Below are 16,282 nucleotides of genomic sequence, written 5' to 3'. Positions count from 1 at the left end.
GTCCAGTGGGCGGACCTGAGACTGGCTCCGCAAATTTGGATTGGGCCTCGGCAAAAGTTTAAGTCCGATTGTTGGGCCGGATCGTGCCTGGGCATAGCTATCGGGTCTAAGTTTTGCTATAGAAGCCACCCGGGCCGAGCCCAGGCCGGCCCGGGGTTTCATCGAGTCTAGGACGGATCACAATGTTGAAGGAAGGAAGGAACGGCGATGCGATGAGCCGATCGTCATCGATCAAACGGAACACAATAAAGCCAGTGTATCCGATGTCCGCCTACTTGCCCCTCTGGCCCTATCCCTTCGGTTTTTGAGAAAGGAAAACCGGATGATGAGGAGGAGGCTCGCGGATGCGTTTCTTGGCAGCTCTCTGCCTCTTCGCCCGCTCCCTGCTGCCCCTCCCCGACGGCCACGACGACAACCCCTCCCTAGAACGAGTTTCTTGAAGCTCTGCCTCCCAAGACCGGAAAAACTCGAATGCGTCTGAACCCTTCGTCTTCTTCTACGGCCGCTGCTTCTTCTTTGGGGCTCCGTTGTCGCTGGTCGATGGGAACTGCTCTCCTGAGCTCTTCTTTCCTCAATCTCAACTTCCGATTCCGTCTACTGCCGGCAGCGGCCGGTGCGTCCTGCACACAACGGAGGAATCCCAAGAAGCAGCCGCGGCAGCAGGCGTGTTCCCGATGCAAGGTGGGGATAGCTATGCAGCAGAATTTCTCATGGGGAACCCAAAGGAGGCGGCGTTTCGACGGAATGAGATGCTTCTCGATCGACGGCGGGAACGACGGCGGAGAGGAGAAGAGGTCGGGCTCCACCGAAGAAGTCGAGCAGTCGAGGGTCGGCAGCGATGAGTTGAACTCGGAGCGCTCTCCACCTGCTTCTGTTTCTTCCAGGGTACAGCCAATTCCTCGCTCTCGCTCTCTCTCTCTCTCTCCCCCTTCCCATTTGATCTCTTTGCCCATTTTAAGCAGACATATTCACTGGGCGTTTGGCTATAAAGGCCTAAAGGTCATTTTTTAACAAGTCTAAATTTGTGAAGCGTTTTATTCTTGTTTGTCTTTGTTTTATCACGACTTGCGGTTGGTATTCCCGATTTTTCATTGCCTGTTTTCGGTTGGACTGATTGTGGAACTAAGATGCCTTCGCGAACAGTTAAGCAATCTGTTTGGATTTATAGAATCTGTTCTAGGCTCTGGCTACGATGGGAATCACGCAAGTAAATGCTCTTTCATCTTCATCTTCTTGGTCGTACTTATCGGCCGCAGGCTCCTGTCTCAGTTTCAGCAAGTTTCGTGGTTTTGGAAGTGTTGCTCCATTTTTATGACTTTCAGTCATAAAAATCAAGAGAAAAAAAAATCAAAAGGTTTGAAAGGAAAGTAAAAAAACACAGGAAACATTATTTCTTAACATTGTAAGCTACTGTGTGTTGTATGGATTTCTTATGTATAACTTTGACAATTTTATGCTGAAGTTGCATTGCAGATAAGTCAAAATCAAGTATATGGTTATATTGTACTGGAATACACAAACACACTTAGATTTATATTATTTACTTTCTGAACTTCAATTATTCAAAAATTCATTATATTCAGCTACTCTGAAACTTTTTTTGCTCCTGTTGCATTCAAATCTTTTCTTTTTTTTTCTTAGAATAGTCACATAGATATATTGAATTTGGGCATTTCTTAACCTTTTTTTTTTTTTTTTTGAGATTAAGTGCTGTTGAATCAAATCATATAGTTATAAAATGTTACATTATACCTATAAATATTTTTTTTATTTAGTTGTTCCTATTAGCCTCTATATAGTACTTTAATTAGGGCCTTTTAGGTGTCTTCGGCCCATCAAGGATTACATTTATTATCTGTGCTCTCTTTCAAGTCAAGAAGAAGAAAGCAAAACCATTGAAAATTGATATTGTATAGCATATACACTTAAATATAAATAAATGGCCCAATATTATGCTAAATATGTTAATAAAAAACTAAAAGAAGGCATCTATAGGTTAGGTTCTGTCAGTTTTGGTTGATACCGAATGAAACCACCAAACTAGACTGAAGCTGGGCAGTTTGGCTAAAACTGCTGAAAATGATTGAAGCCCAAAATTTGGGGTCAACTTAGGTTTGGTCTCAGCTGACAGTCTGCAACTGGTCCATTTTGGCCAGGATGGATTGATTCTGGCTGAAAATTGAAACCTTGGGCCAGACTAGTTGGTGGAGGGGGCAAAATGCAATAAAAAGAAATAGCAAATATCTACCACTATATAAGCTGTTTAAAATAGGAATGCCTGCATATGCATGATTTTTAAGGTAAAGAATTTCAGTCGCAAATATGCAAGGAAACATCTACTTATATTGGGACTGCATCCTTACAAAATCATCACTAGAGATCTAGGATTGCTTCTTTCTTAGCTTCAATATCAGATCATGACAAAATTTAACTCCAGTTTTGCACACACTGACATGATAAGAGAGAGTTACTGCTGCAGAAGGAATGTGACATTTCAGCAAAATGTCTGCTAAAATGCAGAACAAGCTGTGGGCAAAGAATGCAGATTGTGTGAAGATGTTAACGCTGGAGCCTTGATGTCTTTTCTGGTTTCTTTATTATGGTAGTTGTTTACTTGAATTCTTAGGTCAAAGAGAATCCTGGAAACCACAGTTGTTTTGGTGCTTGCAATTTTTGAAGAAATCTTACAAATGTTAATCTTTGGAGGCATATTAAGAATATTCTATCTGGTCAATTTGTTTTTGGATGACGGACCAGATGTATGGCCAAAAATTCATTCTAGTTTTCCTTTAAAATCAGAGCACTGCGTTGGTCTGCTATCTTAAAGAGGATTCTCACAAGCGATAGAATTTATATGGAGGTTAAAATCATTGGATGATGTCATTTGCGTTGACAGGAAAAGCTAACTATCTGACACCTAATAATCTCTTGGAGTTTCTATACAATGTCATGCATGGAAACTGGTGTCAGTGTCCCATGTTCATTTGGCCCCAAATTGGTTATCAGTTATGTTTAGTTGCTTAGAAATTTGTTCCACCTATTGATAGTTCCACTGGAAAAGATGATAACACTATAACTGCTTTTGACCACCATACTCGTGACTACACTTATCTCGAGTTTTCTTTTCAGCTTTAACCTTCACATTATATTCTAACCATAACTAGTCTATTTTGATTAAATAGATTATCATTAATTGCATGTTATCTGACTCTTCTTTCGCAGACACCTGGTATTTCTCCTGAGGGACCAGTTTATAGTAGCTTTCAGGTTGATTCTTTTAAGTTGATGGAACTTCTTGGACCTGAGAAGGTAGATCCATCTGATGTGAAGCTTATCAAGGAAAAGCTATTCGGCTACTCAACTTTTTGGGTGACCAGAGAGGAGCCATTTGGGGACCTAGGGGAAGGCATCCTCTTTCTTGGCAACCTGCGGGGGAAAAGGGAAGAGGTTTTTGCGAAGCTCCAGCGGCAACTCCATGAAGTTATGGATGACAAATATAATCTATTTATGGTAGGGGAGCCCAATTCCGAAGGACCAGACCCACGTGGTGGACCACGTGTAAGTTTTGGTTTGTTGCGGAAAGAAGTTTCTGAGCCAGGACCCACTACTCTCTGGCAATATGTTATTGCTCTCCTTCTTTTTGTCCTCACCACAGGCTCCTGTGTAGAGCTAGGAATTGCATCTCAGGTATGCTTTATGTTAAGTAGTTCTATTATCTTCCATTACTTTACCCTTTAGCTATTGGTTAATCTAAATTTGTCAATTTCTGGTACATACTTTATCCATATATTTTGTACAGATAGGTAGTCTCCCACCTGAGGTAGTGAAGTACTTTACAGATCCAAATGCTACTGAACCACCCGACATGCAGCTTTTATTCCCATTTGTGGAATCTGCTCTACCACTGGCATATGGTGTCTTGGGTGTTCAGCTGTTTCATGTAATACAATCTTTACTTTTACTCACATTTATTTTATTCTATTTGTATTTTTTCCTATGGAAACTGTTGTTTCTACTTCAAACTGTAAACCAATTGAATACTTTAGACTCCTTATTACCATGATTCTTGGAAAAGACAAAACGGCCCTGATATTGTGTTGCATATGGGAGTAGAATGAAGAAAATATTTTGCTACAAGTCATTAATTTATTTGAGTTCAGTTTTATGATCAACTAAGACCTCTCTCTCTCTCTCTCTCTCTTCCCCCCCCCCCCCCCCCCCCCCGACTCTCTCCATCTAATGGTAATAAGCAGGGAAGAGCAACACTACAAGCAAATGAAACTACAACTCTGGACATCTGCCCAACACAAACAACAAACCTCAATAGGAAACTGGCCTTCCAAAGTATATTGTTATGTAAGGTTACAAGCAATATTGGCCAAAATATCTATCAGTCGTGTCTCTTTGCATGATTGAGGATTTGTCCAGTTTACAAGCAACCTTGTAATTTCTAGTTTATAATTTTCTGTAACTTCCTCCAATGGAGAGTGCACTACAATCAATAAATTGTGTTAATTATTGCTAAGCTTAGAAGTTTAGATTATATTATTTTTTGACGATACGTATGGAATGCATTGAGATGTTTAACTGTGAATGAAGTTTCTCAAAAAGTAGGATATACATGTTCTATTTCATTGGGATGTGCTAACTTCCTGGAATTTTATGATAGGAAGCTTCTAGCTCTAAGACCTTGATAATTTAAAGTATGCATATAGCTGGAAACAGAAGACACAATTGAAAGGTTTCAACAGGATATGATGTATAGGCCTCTATATTAGACCCACCAGTCATCTTGACTGTGTTTGAGTTGATTTGTTCATGCTACTTTTGAAACATTTCATATGCCTAGATGAATCATGGAGAGTTGTCCGCAAGATTTGTTCCACTACTGAATGCTGCTGAACATACTAAGTAACCTGCACCTGGTCTTTCCTGTAAGTACAACATTATATGTATGCTTGTACATTTATGCCATATGTATTGCGTTATGGTCTATGAATTATGGTTCTGCAGCTCTTGCTATTACGTTCTCATGAAGCCCTTTATGAAAATACTATATTAGCTCTTTGCCTTCATGCTGTTATGATCGCATACCAAGTCTATTTGTTTCAATTCTTTGTAAAGAAACATGAAGAATGCAAGTTTATCACATCGTGCTTCTAAACTGCTTTAACCTTTTCACATGCAGGAGGTTGGACATTTTCTAGCTGCATTTCCCAAAAAGGTGAAATTGGGCATCCCTTATTTGATTCCCAACGTTACCCTTGGAAGTTTTGGTGTAATTACTCAGGTGAGCATCTACGATAACACTGAAGTCTAAAAGGAAATATAAATTGATCCTTAATTCATCTCACATTCAAATTCTGCTACCGAAAGATTGCATCTACAGCCTTAATTGAACATGACAAAAGTCATATCATTGTGTGCTGGTACTGTATCTGTTGTTGGTGCTACTTCCATGCCCCATTTTGCTGCACTTGCTTGCTCCCCTTTCTCCGGGTGCATATGACTTTTCACTGTTTCATCTTTGCTTCTTGTTTTTCTAAACTTATATTGGTAAAAAAAAATTCCATTTCCTTTTACATGCATACAGCCCTCTTCATGAATCAAATCTTATTGCATGCAATAATGTCAATCTTATTATTAAGAGTTGGACTGCACACTTAACGTTAAATCTTTGGTTAAAAAATTAATGATTCCAAAATCAATAATGGGGAATCCAAATCAAAGACCCACAGAATTGATCATGATATACACTTGAAAAAACATGTAGAAATAATAAATTGTATTTCAGAGATCTCTAGCTTATGCTTCATGTGGTGCATAAATGAATGGTGCCGTTTGCACTACGATGCTAACTTATGATAGGATACTTAAATTGAGAATCTTCTTTATTGGTTATGGTCTACACATGCTAAAACATGTATATCCTGAAAATCAAAAGATGTCGATGTTTAGATCATAGCAAAACATAGTCTTATGTCATTGAAACTATTCATTTTTACACATACCTGATGCATAGGTAGACATCGGCAAAAATGTGTAATTTTTGGATTTTAGGTTGCGTGGAAATCATGATCAACTGCGTGGATGTCCAATTTGGAGGACCCATCATTGAGTTTGAATATTTATATCTTTTCTCAAAGATTTGGTGTCAAGTGTGGAGTCCAACTATGTTACCAGAAAAAAAAAAAACAAAAAGATTATCTGATTTTCACAGACAAACAGGGATTGCCCAAGTCTCAGAATGCTCTAATTGAGTGGAAGCATCCATGTAGCTATCTCATTACAGAGGCAATACCTTAAGGCCATCAGTGGTTCGTTATACAAATAAGATCTGAAAGCAGAAAAAGGGAATTAGTTTGGCAGCAATATATGTATCCATTCGACGCTTAACCCATACATAAACCTGGACCAGAACCTTGCTTTTCTGTTTTATTTGAAGATTTGAACTGTGTTTTTTTTCCCTTTCATTGGCCTTTTTTTCATTGATTAAAACAATAGATATGCATCACATTTCACATCAATGATTCTATAAGCCTCTTAATTAGTGGGTGACAAGTTTGCTTGCTTGGTCCACCAACAAATATCTTACATCTTTTTTTGACACGACTAATTTAATGTTAATTTCCTTTGGGGTACCCTGAAGGCAGTCACACTCTCAGTCTAATCAACTCAGACAACTTCATGTTGTTATACATAGACCATGCTCCAGTCTCAGGTAGAAACAGCTAGGTTTATTTATCATTATTATCATCAGTAAGGACTACAAAACTTGTATTTTGTTGGTTGATGAATTTTATTTCTATACTCTTTCCTACCTATAGCCATATTCTTTATCATCAGAGAACTATCTATACTCCTTTGCCTCTTCAAACAAGATTTTTCTTTCATCATTCAGACCCTAGAACTAAAATTATGGCACTCTAGGTAGAATACTGCCATAGGACTTCATGATTGATGCTTACATAAATATGTGTAGAGAGCTAATGGAAAAAAGCCACCACTGTGCATCATTAAAGTGCATGAAAGGGGTAATGTAATAGACACTAATAGCATGTCATCCTGGCAATTTAAATGACATTCTTCTGTATTGAGAAAATTATTTTCTTATTTCTTTCATTTTGATGATACATGAGCATATATTGTTTTCGTTTTTGTAGTTTCTGGTTCTTTTCTGCAAAGGTCAAAATAATGTTCCATAAATCAAATGGCTGCTGAGGCTGGTGGTTCCTATTGAATTTATTTGCTGACAAAAAATCTTGAATTTATTATTGGCTCGGCCTTCTTCATTGGAATACCCATTTTAGTGCTTTGTCCTAGAGCATGGCATCCAATGTCATCTTATATGTCTTTTAGTATCCAATGCTAGTGGTAAATTGCATCTGTAAAAACTACTTGCAATTCATCGTTGATACTGAAAGAATGCATTAGTGAGCTTTATTTCTTACTGTAAGTTGGCACTGTAATGCTCATTTTTCATCTTTAACTCTTGTAGTTCAAATCCATTCTTCCTGATCGAAAGACCAAGGTCGACATCTCAATGGCAGGCCCTTTGGCTGGTGCTGCGCTATCCTTTTCAATGTTTTGTGTGGGCTTGTTGCTCTCGTCAAATCCAGCTGCTGCAGGAGACTTGGTGCAGGTCCCGAGTATGCTATTTCAGGGCTCACTACTTCTTGGACTCATTAGCAGAGCTACTCTTGGTTACACGTATGTTATTTCTTTTATCATCTTGGTTTGCTGAAAAAATTAGTTGTGTTTCATTGTTTTGATGTATGATAACCAATTATACTCATTTGAATTTCAAACAAGATTGGTTGCTCTCTTCTGAACCATCTCTTCTATGATACATCCAACTGGTAGGACACATTTTTCTCCACCTCAGGAGCATGCCTCTTTATAAAGGTTTCCCGGACAGGGTTGTATCTTTCGCATGAAAAAAGGATTTACCTTCCTTCGCACGAATCCACCATTGGATCATCCACTAGTCACTTTGAGATCTGTGCAGGCACATGAATGACAGAGTTCAGAGCGCTTTGAGAGCTGTGCAGTGGGTAATCCATCAGTTGATTCATGCGTAGGAAGGTGAATCCTTCTTTCGCGCACAAAAGATACAACTCTTATCCAAAAGTTTCCATCTTGTTCTGTCTTTTGTTCCTATATTCTACTTCTTTTAAACCAATTCATTCTAGTAGCCGATTCTTGCTACTGTGGTTGTTTAGAGTCAAATTTGGTTCATGTTTCTTTTACTTTTCTTACTTTTTGTTTTCTTAACATTAGCATAAAGCCTATTAAATTACATCCTAGGTTTCTTGCACTCGAGAGAGGCATATTCACTAGAAATCCAAGAATGTGGTTCCAGCATAATATATATAACCTGGGCTATAGAATATGGAATCTAATATTCTTTGTGGCACTAACCTTGATCGGAAACCCTCTAGCAACAGCACCACATGTAATGTAAGAGAACCCAGAAAAAATATATTTCCCTATGTCTCAGAATTCAGCTTCCTGCTTAAGTTGGTCACTGCATATATTTTTATTATGTATATTCAAGTGCTTATCTCAGAAAATTAAAATCAAACTTATAGTCATGAAGTTCCTATCCATTCTTTGCTTCTCTGCTGCTTATTAACACATTGTAATTAACTATTCAACTAATATCAATTTGCAGAGCTATGCATGCTGCAACTGTTTCAATCCACCCTCTTGTAATTGCTGGCTGGTGAAGTATCCCTCCCCTTTTTGTCTGCCCTTTTTTCTATGAGTGCTCATGTTTCATATTTTTGAGCACTACTATCTTCCACAATTACTGCAGGTGTGGTTTGACCACTTCAGCTTTTAATATGCTTCCTGTTGGGTGCCTTGATGGTGGGAGAGCCATACAGGTATTTGGTGATTCTTATATTCGAACTAAGTAATCCACTAGTAAGCTGATATGGAGACACATCTATTGGTTAAAAAAGCATGCTGAATAAATTTTCTCATAACTGTGACTTATTGAGACTACCAAATATCAGTTTCATTTCACCACATTAGATATGAGACTTCTAGTAGGGGTCATATTCAAACTAATCAACAGACTACTACATTAATTATGAAACCCCATTTGTGGATCAAAGAATATTTCAATAAAAGTTTCTCATAACTATGAATATTTGGGTAACTGTCAATATTAGCTCCTTTTGACACCTTATCTGAGTGATAGGTGTCTAAAATTTGATTTCATTCTTTTTCTGAAGGGTAAAAGTTGATTTCATTCAAAACCATAAACTATATACCGCTAGATGCTGCTTCTAGAGGGTCCAGGTGCCTGAACCTTATATGCTAAGAATGTATGAAATTGAATAGTGTACCTAATTTTTCAAAATTGTAGAGATCTATCCAAACTTTAGTTTTCTAGGAGAATATTATCTCTAGAATTACTTAAGCAATTAATGCTCTCTCTCTCTCTCTCCATCTCTCTAATTTGATCAGCATTTCTTTCTTTTGTTTAATTCTTTGTAAAAGCTTGAAGAACTATTTTTCTTGTAAAGAATTTTCACTATGCGATGTATATCATGGATTAACGTGTTGAAGATATTAACAGTAAAATTTTAAATTGAATATTGCATCTTAGTCAAGTTTCCAATATTGTTGATATCTCCAAGTAACAGATCCCTTCAACAATTGTGATTTACCATTTCAATGACAATAATAGCTGTCATTAGCTGTTATAACAGGAAATAGTGGATTATACTAGGAAAATAATGATGTTTTTTTTTTCTCTGGTTACTATTCCCCAAATTGAAAAAATCTAGCTGCTATAAAGATTTGAAAAAAATATTTATTAATGTAAATTATGACTTGCAACTTGGGTGGGTTTGGTTGAGGGCTCTCTAACCAACACTACCTCTTTATCTCCCAACTCTAACCCAACCTAACCAGGTTATGAATGGGGATTTTTCTAACCTAACCCCATCTTAAGCTAATCTGGGTTAGGTCAAACTAGTATTGAGTTAGGTTGGTTCAGGCCATTTTAATGGGGTTAGATCAGGTTGAATAGGAATATTAATATAGGGGAAAGGTTTGCGACATTTTTGTTGGGTTAATACTTATTAGTTTGAGGTCGCAACTAACCATCAATTTTGATGACACACATGCATATTTTTATAATTTAATAATTTAATAGGACTAAAGATTTAATTATATGAAACATATAAATAGTCACTATGAAACATAAATATGAATGGTTTATTTATTTATTTGCCTGGGTCAGGCTCAAGCTGAGTTTAAGCACAACCCTAGCCCAATGCAACTGAGGTTGGGTTGGAACTTTTGAATCTAAGCCCAATTTCAAATTTATAAAATCTTGACCTAGCCCTACCTAGTGAGTGATTTGGGCAGGTCAAGTTAGGCTTGAGCCCAACCATGTTGCATTCCTAATGTATATAATATAATGGGAAGGACTTGATGTTGTTGTAAGTTGTAACATGTAGTTATGTCATTATAACGGTCACTATAACACTACAGTTTTGGACCAAAACTGTAACCAAAACTAAATTACCGTGCTATTTTTTGGTTTCTAATATTAATATTTAATATTATTTGGGGCTACTTTTATATTTGTATTAAATTTAGTATCATTTTGATGTTGTTTCCCCATTTCATTTAATAAATTTGATAATTAATCTCATTTTTCGGTCATCTTTTTATTTTCAAGTTAAAAAAATACATTAATTGAAAATCTAACTTACAAGAAATATGTATTTCTTAGCATTAACCATGGTTCACCATATTAGCCCGAACCAGGCGGTACAGGGCATACTGTACTGTACCGGTTCGGTATCAGTACTCGGTACGAGTGGTGTATCGAGTATCAGATGGTGTACCGACACTCGGTATGCCGAAAAGACCTCGAACCGTACCATATCGGTACAGTGCTAGTGTGGCACCTATATAGGGTCTGGTACCGAGGATGGCGAACTTTGGCATTAACCACACTTTTTTTAAAATAGAAGTATTTGGGCGTTTGGCTCTTAGAAGTTTAAGAAGGTATTTTTTTCTTGGAGATATGAATGTTCATTTGCATCTTTAATATAATTTTCAGAGAGAAACAAGAGAAATTGGGTCTCTGCATAATATTTGAGATTGTATTTGCTAGATCTTAGCTTAATCTTAGAGGAGCTATATTTGGTGGTAGTCTCTTTCCATGCTTAGTAGATTCTAAAAGTACTTCCTACTTAATATAATGGGTAGTTATTTTATTAAGCTTCATATTCATATGTAGTTTCATGTTAGCATATTTAACTATTACAGATCTTTAAATTGTTAGGTTTTTAGTGATAATGTTTAGACGACTGTTGGTCGTAGATGAGTTTCCAGGAACCCACCTAGTGCCTAACTACCAGGCAGGTGCCTAGAGGTCAAGGTGCCCAAAATGTGATAGTTTTAAAATTTAATAATAAATAAAAGGAGAAACCTAAAAGGATAGTTTATAATCTAACAAATGAAATAACCTACCAAAAATGATGTAAGAAGTCAATAGGAACTATCAGCTAGCAAGATCCAGTGCTAATTTGTAAGTCAACCTCATCCTGCATACTGAAACATGATGTAAATCTTAACATAGAAACCATAAATCCAATGATCACAGACAATACAATATGCTTCAAAACTTGTACTGTATATTTCCTAGGCTTATTTTACTCTTTCTCCTATTTTTCCTAACTTTTCATATTTTCTTAATCTTTGGACGAAACTCTGAAATTTAAATTGAAATTGCCGAAAAATTGACCTAGACCAACGAAAAGTTAAGTTTTTAAAACCTTGGTATGTGAATTCCTGAAGCCAGAATCTTTTTTGTTCATAAATTTTATGAAGTTCCTTGAGAGTTTCCCTACCAGTTATTTAGGTATTTTCATGTTATCTCCTTGTTTTGGGAAAACCTAAATGGAACCCATTTTTGTAAATAGATTTCAAAAAGAGACACTTAGCTACATTTCATGCAAGCATAACAAGCACACCAATGAAAAAAACCATTGTTTTTCTTTACCTTATAATAGTCGTCCAAAAAAAAAGAATTCAAAAAATATTTATGTATAATATATATCTCGTTATCTTATAACTATTTTAAAATATAGTCTGCACGGTCGCATGTGGCTGCATCTGCAGATGCAGCTAGTCACTCAACTACATGAGTAAGAGCTGTGTTACCCTGGGATATTTGCATCCAACTCCTAGAATTCATGTCAGATTTGCATCATACACTTGATCTTGTAAATAATTTTTAATTGTAGCTTTATTCTTTATCAAGTATGTAAATTTCAAACAACATTGCAAAATGTAAATTTCTCTGAAATCCTTCAGTTAATTAGGAGGTTTGGATGAAGACCTGCATATTGAAATTTCTTAGAATATAATATCTTTAAGTAATTTTTTTGTTAGTGCCCTGCAACTAGCTGGCTATTGCTACTGCTTCTCTTATCTTCTGTTCTCGTTCATTCTTCCATTGAATGAGAAAAATCAATCTAATTAGAAAATAACCTGCGCTATGCGGCAGGATTAAATTCAATAACAGAAAAAAATAGAGAGAGAGAGAGAGAAAAGAGGAAGAGAGAGAGTGAGAGAGAGATAGAGGGGAGAGGAGCGACGGGAGGGCTTGAGCCCTCTTCTCAAAATAGAGAAAGAGAGAGAGAGAGAGAGAGAGAGAGAAGAGAGAGGGCAAGAGGGAGGTGGGAAGTTAGTTCTCAGTTGACCAAAGGGAGTGGGAAAGTAGGAGACGGGAGGGAGAGGGAGAGGAGATCGAGGCTCTCAGCCGCCAGATTGCACAAGGCCATTAGATCGCGCACTACTGCTGCCCCTCGGCCGAGAGAGAGAGCCAAGGGCTTTGTCGGCAACTAATACAAGGGAGGGAGAGAGAGCAAGGGAGAGAGGGAGAGAGAGAAAGAAAGAGAGAGAAGGAGAGAGAGAATGGGAGGTTAGAAGGGTGGGGTTTGTGTGATCGGAGGAAGGAAAGAAATAGAGGAGGGAGGCGGCTGGTGGTTGATGTCGGGAGAGAGGGGGTACTGTATGGGGTCAGGGGTGTACGGGGCATGGTAGAGGGTGGTGAGGGATATACAAGGGCATGGCGGAGGTGTTGACCTCTGCCCCTCTAACATAGATGGAGAGCGGGTCTGACCCGATTAACAGTTCTAAGTCTATACATGATTAACGGGTACGACTTAGGTCTTTCCTTCTCAGATGGATGATATGTGAAATGCTCTAAGGGTTCTTAGATGGAGTGGGAAAGTAGGAAAGGGAGGGAGAGGGAGAAGGGATCAAGGCTCTCAGCCGCCAGATTGCACAAGGCCATTAGATTGCGCACTACTGCTGCCCTCTCGGCCGAGAGAGAAAGCCAAGGGCTTTGTCAGCAACTGATGCAAGGGAGGGAGGGAGAGCAAGAGAGAGGGAGAGAGAGAAAGAAAGAGGTAGAGAGAGAGAAAGAAAGGGAGAGAGAAGGAGAGAGAGAATGGGAGGTTAGAGGGGTGGGGTTTGTGCAATCGGAGGAAGGGAAGAAATAGAGGAGGGAAGCGGCTGGTGGTTGATGTCGGGAGAGAGGGGGGTACTGTATGGGGTCAGGGGGTGTACGGGGCATGGTAGAGGGTGGTGAGGGATATACGAGGGCATGGCGGAGGTGTTGACCTCGGCCCCTCTAACGTAGATGGAGAGTGGGTCTGGCCTGATTAACGGTTCTGGGTCTATACGATTAACGGGTACGATCGAGGTCTTTCCTTCTCAGATGGATGATTTGTGAAATGCTCTAAGGGTTCTTAGATGGACAGCATGTGGCACACAATGAGAGGAGCTTAACGTTCCTTTAATGTAGTTATATAAATGTGCCATATATAATAAGGAATGGGTTTGTTTAATAGAATTTTTACTAATATAGGCATGTAGCACGTAGCTTTTGCAGCCTTTCAGCTTTTCCTACCTAGGTGCCTGGCCATACAAGGGGGTCCATTGACTGGTCCCACCTACACTATTTCACAACCCTAGTCCATGTCCATATAACATTGGGAAAATATGGTCCCCTAAGTGACCAACCCATATAGAGGGCGATTAGGAGCCCACACAGGCTTAGGCTGCATGCTTATGTGGCACAAGTGCTATGCTTGTGACATTATGTTTTTGTCCTCTCTTGATTCAATAATTGTTAGATTGTTCATCCATTAACATACTTGAAATATGAGCATAGTACATAGGTGCATGCTATTATTTTTCTTGGGTCTTGTTTGGTTCCCGAATAATTTTGCTCGAAATATTTGAACAATTTTATTCAAAAATGTACTTATTCCCCTTTAACTTGGTAAAATATTCATCCTCCTTCTTGAATAGTTTTAAGCTGAAACTGGCACCAAAAAGGTGCTTTAATTTTTTTCTGAAATCTTAAAGAGTACTGTTCATTATTGAGGCTTTTTTCAGGTGCCCCCGAAGTTATTCGCTGCATAAAGTCGAATAAAGCTGAAAAAGTGGAGATTATTTAACTTTATTTGGGAATAGAAAAGGCCTGAAATTTTTTTCCCCTTTTACTCTTGAATGATTACTTTTTTATTTTTGATTCTTTTTTCTGAATTATTTATGTCTAAAATACCAATCACATATGCAGCTGCATAAGTGCCTACATCTGGCATATGTACTATGCAGTTCCCCAGCTGCATTTCGTACATGATGGCTATTTTAAACTTTTTATCTCATAGTAAGATTGATTTGTCAGGGTCTTAAAATACAGCTCGCCTTTTAACTGCAATAATTTCTGAGGCAGTCATCCAGTCACTGGTCGTAGCCAGCTAAAACTGGAACAAAGTTAACTAATTACTGGATGGAGGTCAAGAAAGAAGATTAACATGGAGAGGAATGGTGTCATATATTGCTATTATTAGTCTTTAAACAATTTTCTATATACACCTACTAAGGCCAGCTGAGTTACCTGCAAAGTTAAAACAACAATCATCAACCCAAGGATCTACTGCTGAGATATATGAATTTTGCAAGTAACATTTGAAAAGTCATGACTCGTATGCGTTGTAGTGACTTTCTCTTATCAACACAATTAACTATTGATTCAAATGTATATGCTACATTTGGTGCAGTAGACAATCTTGGTCACATTTGTCTTGTCGGCACAATTTATCTGTAAATTGTACAAATTATATAGGAAATTGATGCTGTAGTCACTTCTGCTGATACAATATGCTAGAATTTTTTTAAGTGATTTTCTATATTTAGTTAGCTAATTGCCTATATGATATTTTAGACAGTCCTTTCTGTGCCTGTATCTCTATGCTAGTGCCAATTTTACAAATTGATTAATGCTTCAGCTGCTTCCATTTATTTCACTTAGAAAAACTGCCTAAGAATCTGTTTATAGCATCTATATAATCTATGACAGGGTGCGTTCGGGAAAAATGCCTTGATTGGATTTGGCTTGACAACATACTCCTTGCTTGGACTTGGAGTGGTAAACTTATTCTCTCACTACATTGCATTGCATAATTGGCATTGTCTAGATGCATCTATTCATCATGGTTTGATGGTTTTTGAATGCTCAGTGATGTTGCCTCTTCATTGAATTTTAGAATTCCTTTTCGTTTCTTTCTTTTTTTTCCCGGGTGGGGTGGGGGGCTGCTTTTGTGCTTGGAAATCACTGCTTCAGATGCAAATTCCGACCACATGTTTCTCGGTCTGACAGATCAAAATACGGTGGTTTTTGTTTAATGAACTCTATGTTGGTTTTTCCGTCATCATTGACATATTCCTGCAGTTCTATCCACATGCACAAGAGAATCTAACTCTTTACTTTCTCTTCTAGCTTGGCGGACAGCTTTCACTTCCTTGGGGTTTATATGTGCTAATATGCCAGGTATGATTTGAAAAAAGCAATTTATGTAGGAAAAAGGTATGCATCTATCTGCCATCCTTCTATTAACTTTTTATTACATATCTTGTACATTTGGATTCAGAGGAACACCTGAGAAGCCTTGCTTAAATGTGTCACTGAGGTGGAACTTGGGAAGAACAGCTTAGTTGTTACCATTTTTCTTGTAGTGTTGATTCTCCTTCCGTTATGGGACGAACTTGCAGAGGAGCTAGGTATAGGGCTTGTAACTTCATTTTGAGGCAGATATTTAAGAATGAGTTCTTTTTGTATTAAATTAATTTGAAAAGAATAATAAGTTGATAGCTGTCATTTTTTAATGGAAATATGATTCTTAATGAGGTTCCACATAATTCTAAACATCTAATGAGCAACTATTTGTTGAAA

The 16,282-nt window shown here is 37.9% G+C and overlaps 1 protein-coding gene across 2 annotated transcripts; it reads left to right on the top strand.

Moving 5' to 3' along the window:
• The first annotated feature begins 267 nt into the window (after nucleotides 1-267).
• LOC103708305 (probable zinc metalloprotease EGY1, chloroplastic) lies at nucleotides 268-16,282 on the top strand. Of its 2 annotated transcripts, XM_039114604.1 has the most exons (9): nucleotides 269-885; nucleotides 3,223-3,687; nucleotides 3,800-3,940; nucleotides 5,189-5,290; nucleotides 7,499-7,710; nucleotides 8,675-8,725; nucleotides 8,819-8,888; nucleotides 15,410-15,478; nucleotides 15,830-16,282. In XM_039114604.1, the coding sequence occupies exons 1-9, from the start codon at nucleotides 472-474 to the stop codon at nucleotides 15,884-15,886; spliced, it is 1,581 nt and encodes a 526-aa protein (XP_038970532.1). In that variant the 5' UTR covers nucleotides 269-471; the 3' UTR covers nucleotides 15,887-16,282. The 2 variants fall into 2 exon arrangements, with proteins under 2 accessions (XP_038970533.1, XP_038970532.1); XM_039114605.1 differs by lacking the exons at nucleotides 8,675-8,725; nucleotides 8,819-8,888; nucleotides 15,410-15,478; nucleotides 15,830-16,282 and adding an exon at nucleotides 7,864-8,114 and having other exon boundaries at nucleotides 268-885.

The sequence above is a fragment of the Phoenix dactylifera genome, chromosome 16 (genome assembly GCF_009389715.1).
Source record: "Phoenix dactylifera cultivar Barhee BC4 chromosome 16, palm_55x_up_171113_PBpolish2nd_filt_p, whole genome shotgun sequence".
Taxonomy (NCBI): domain Eukaryota; kingdom Viridiplantae; phylum Streptophyta; class Magnoliopsida; order Arecales; family Arecaceae; genus Phoenix; species Phoenix dactylifera.
Note: the sequence above shows the minus strand (reverse complement) of the source record. Positions and strands in the feature narration are given on the sequence as shown.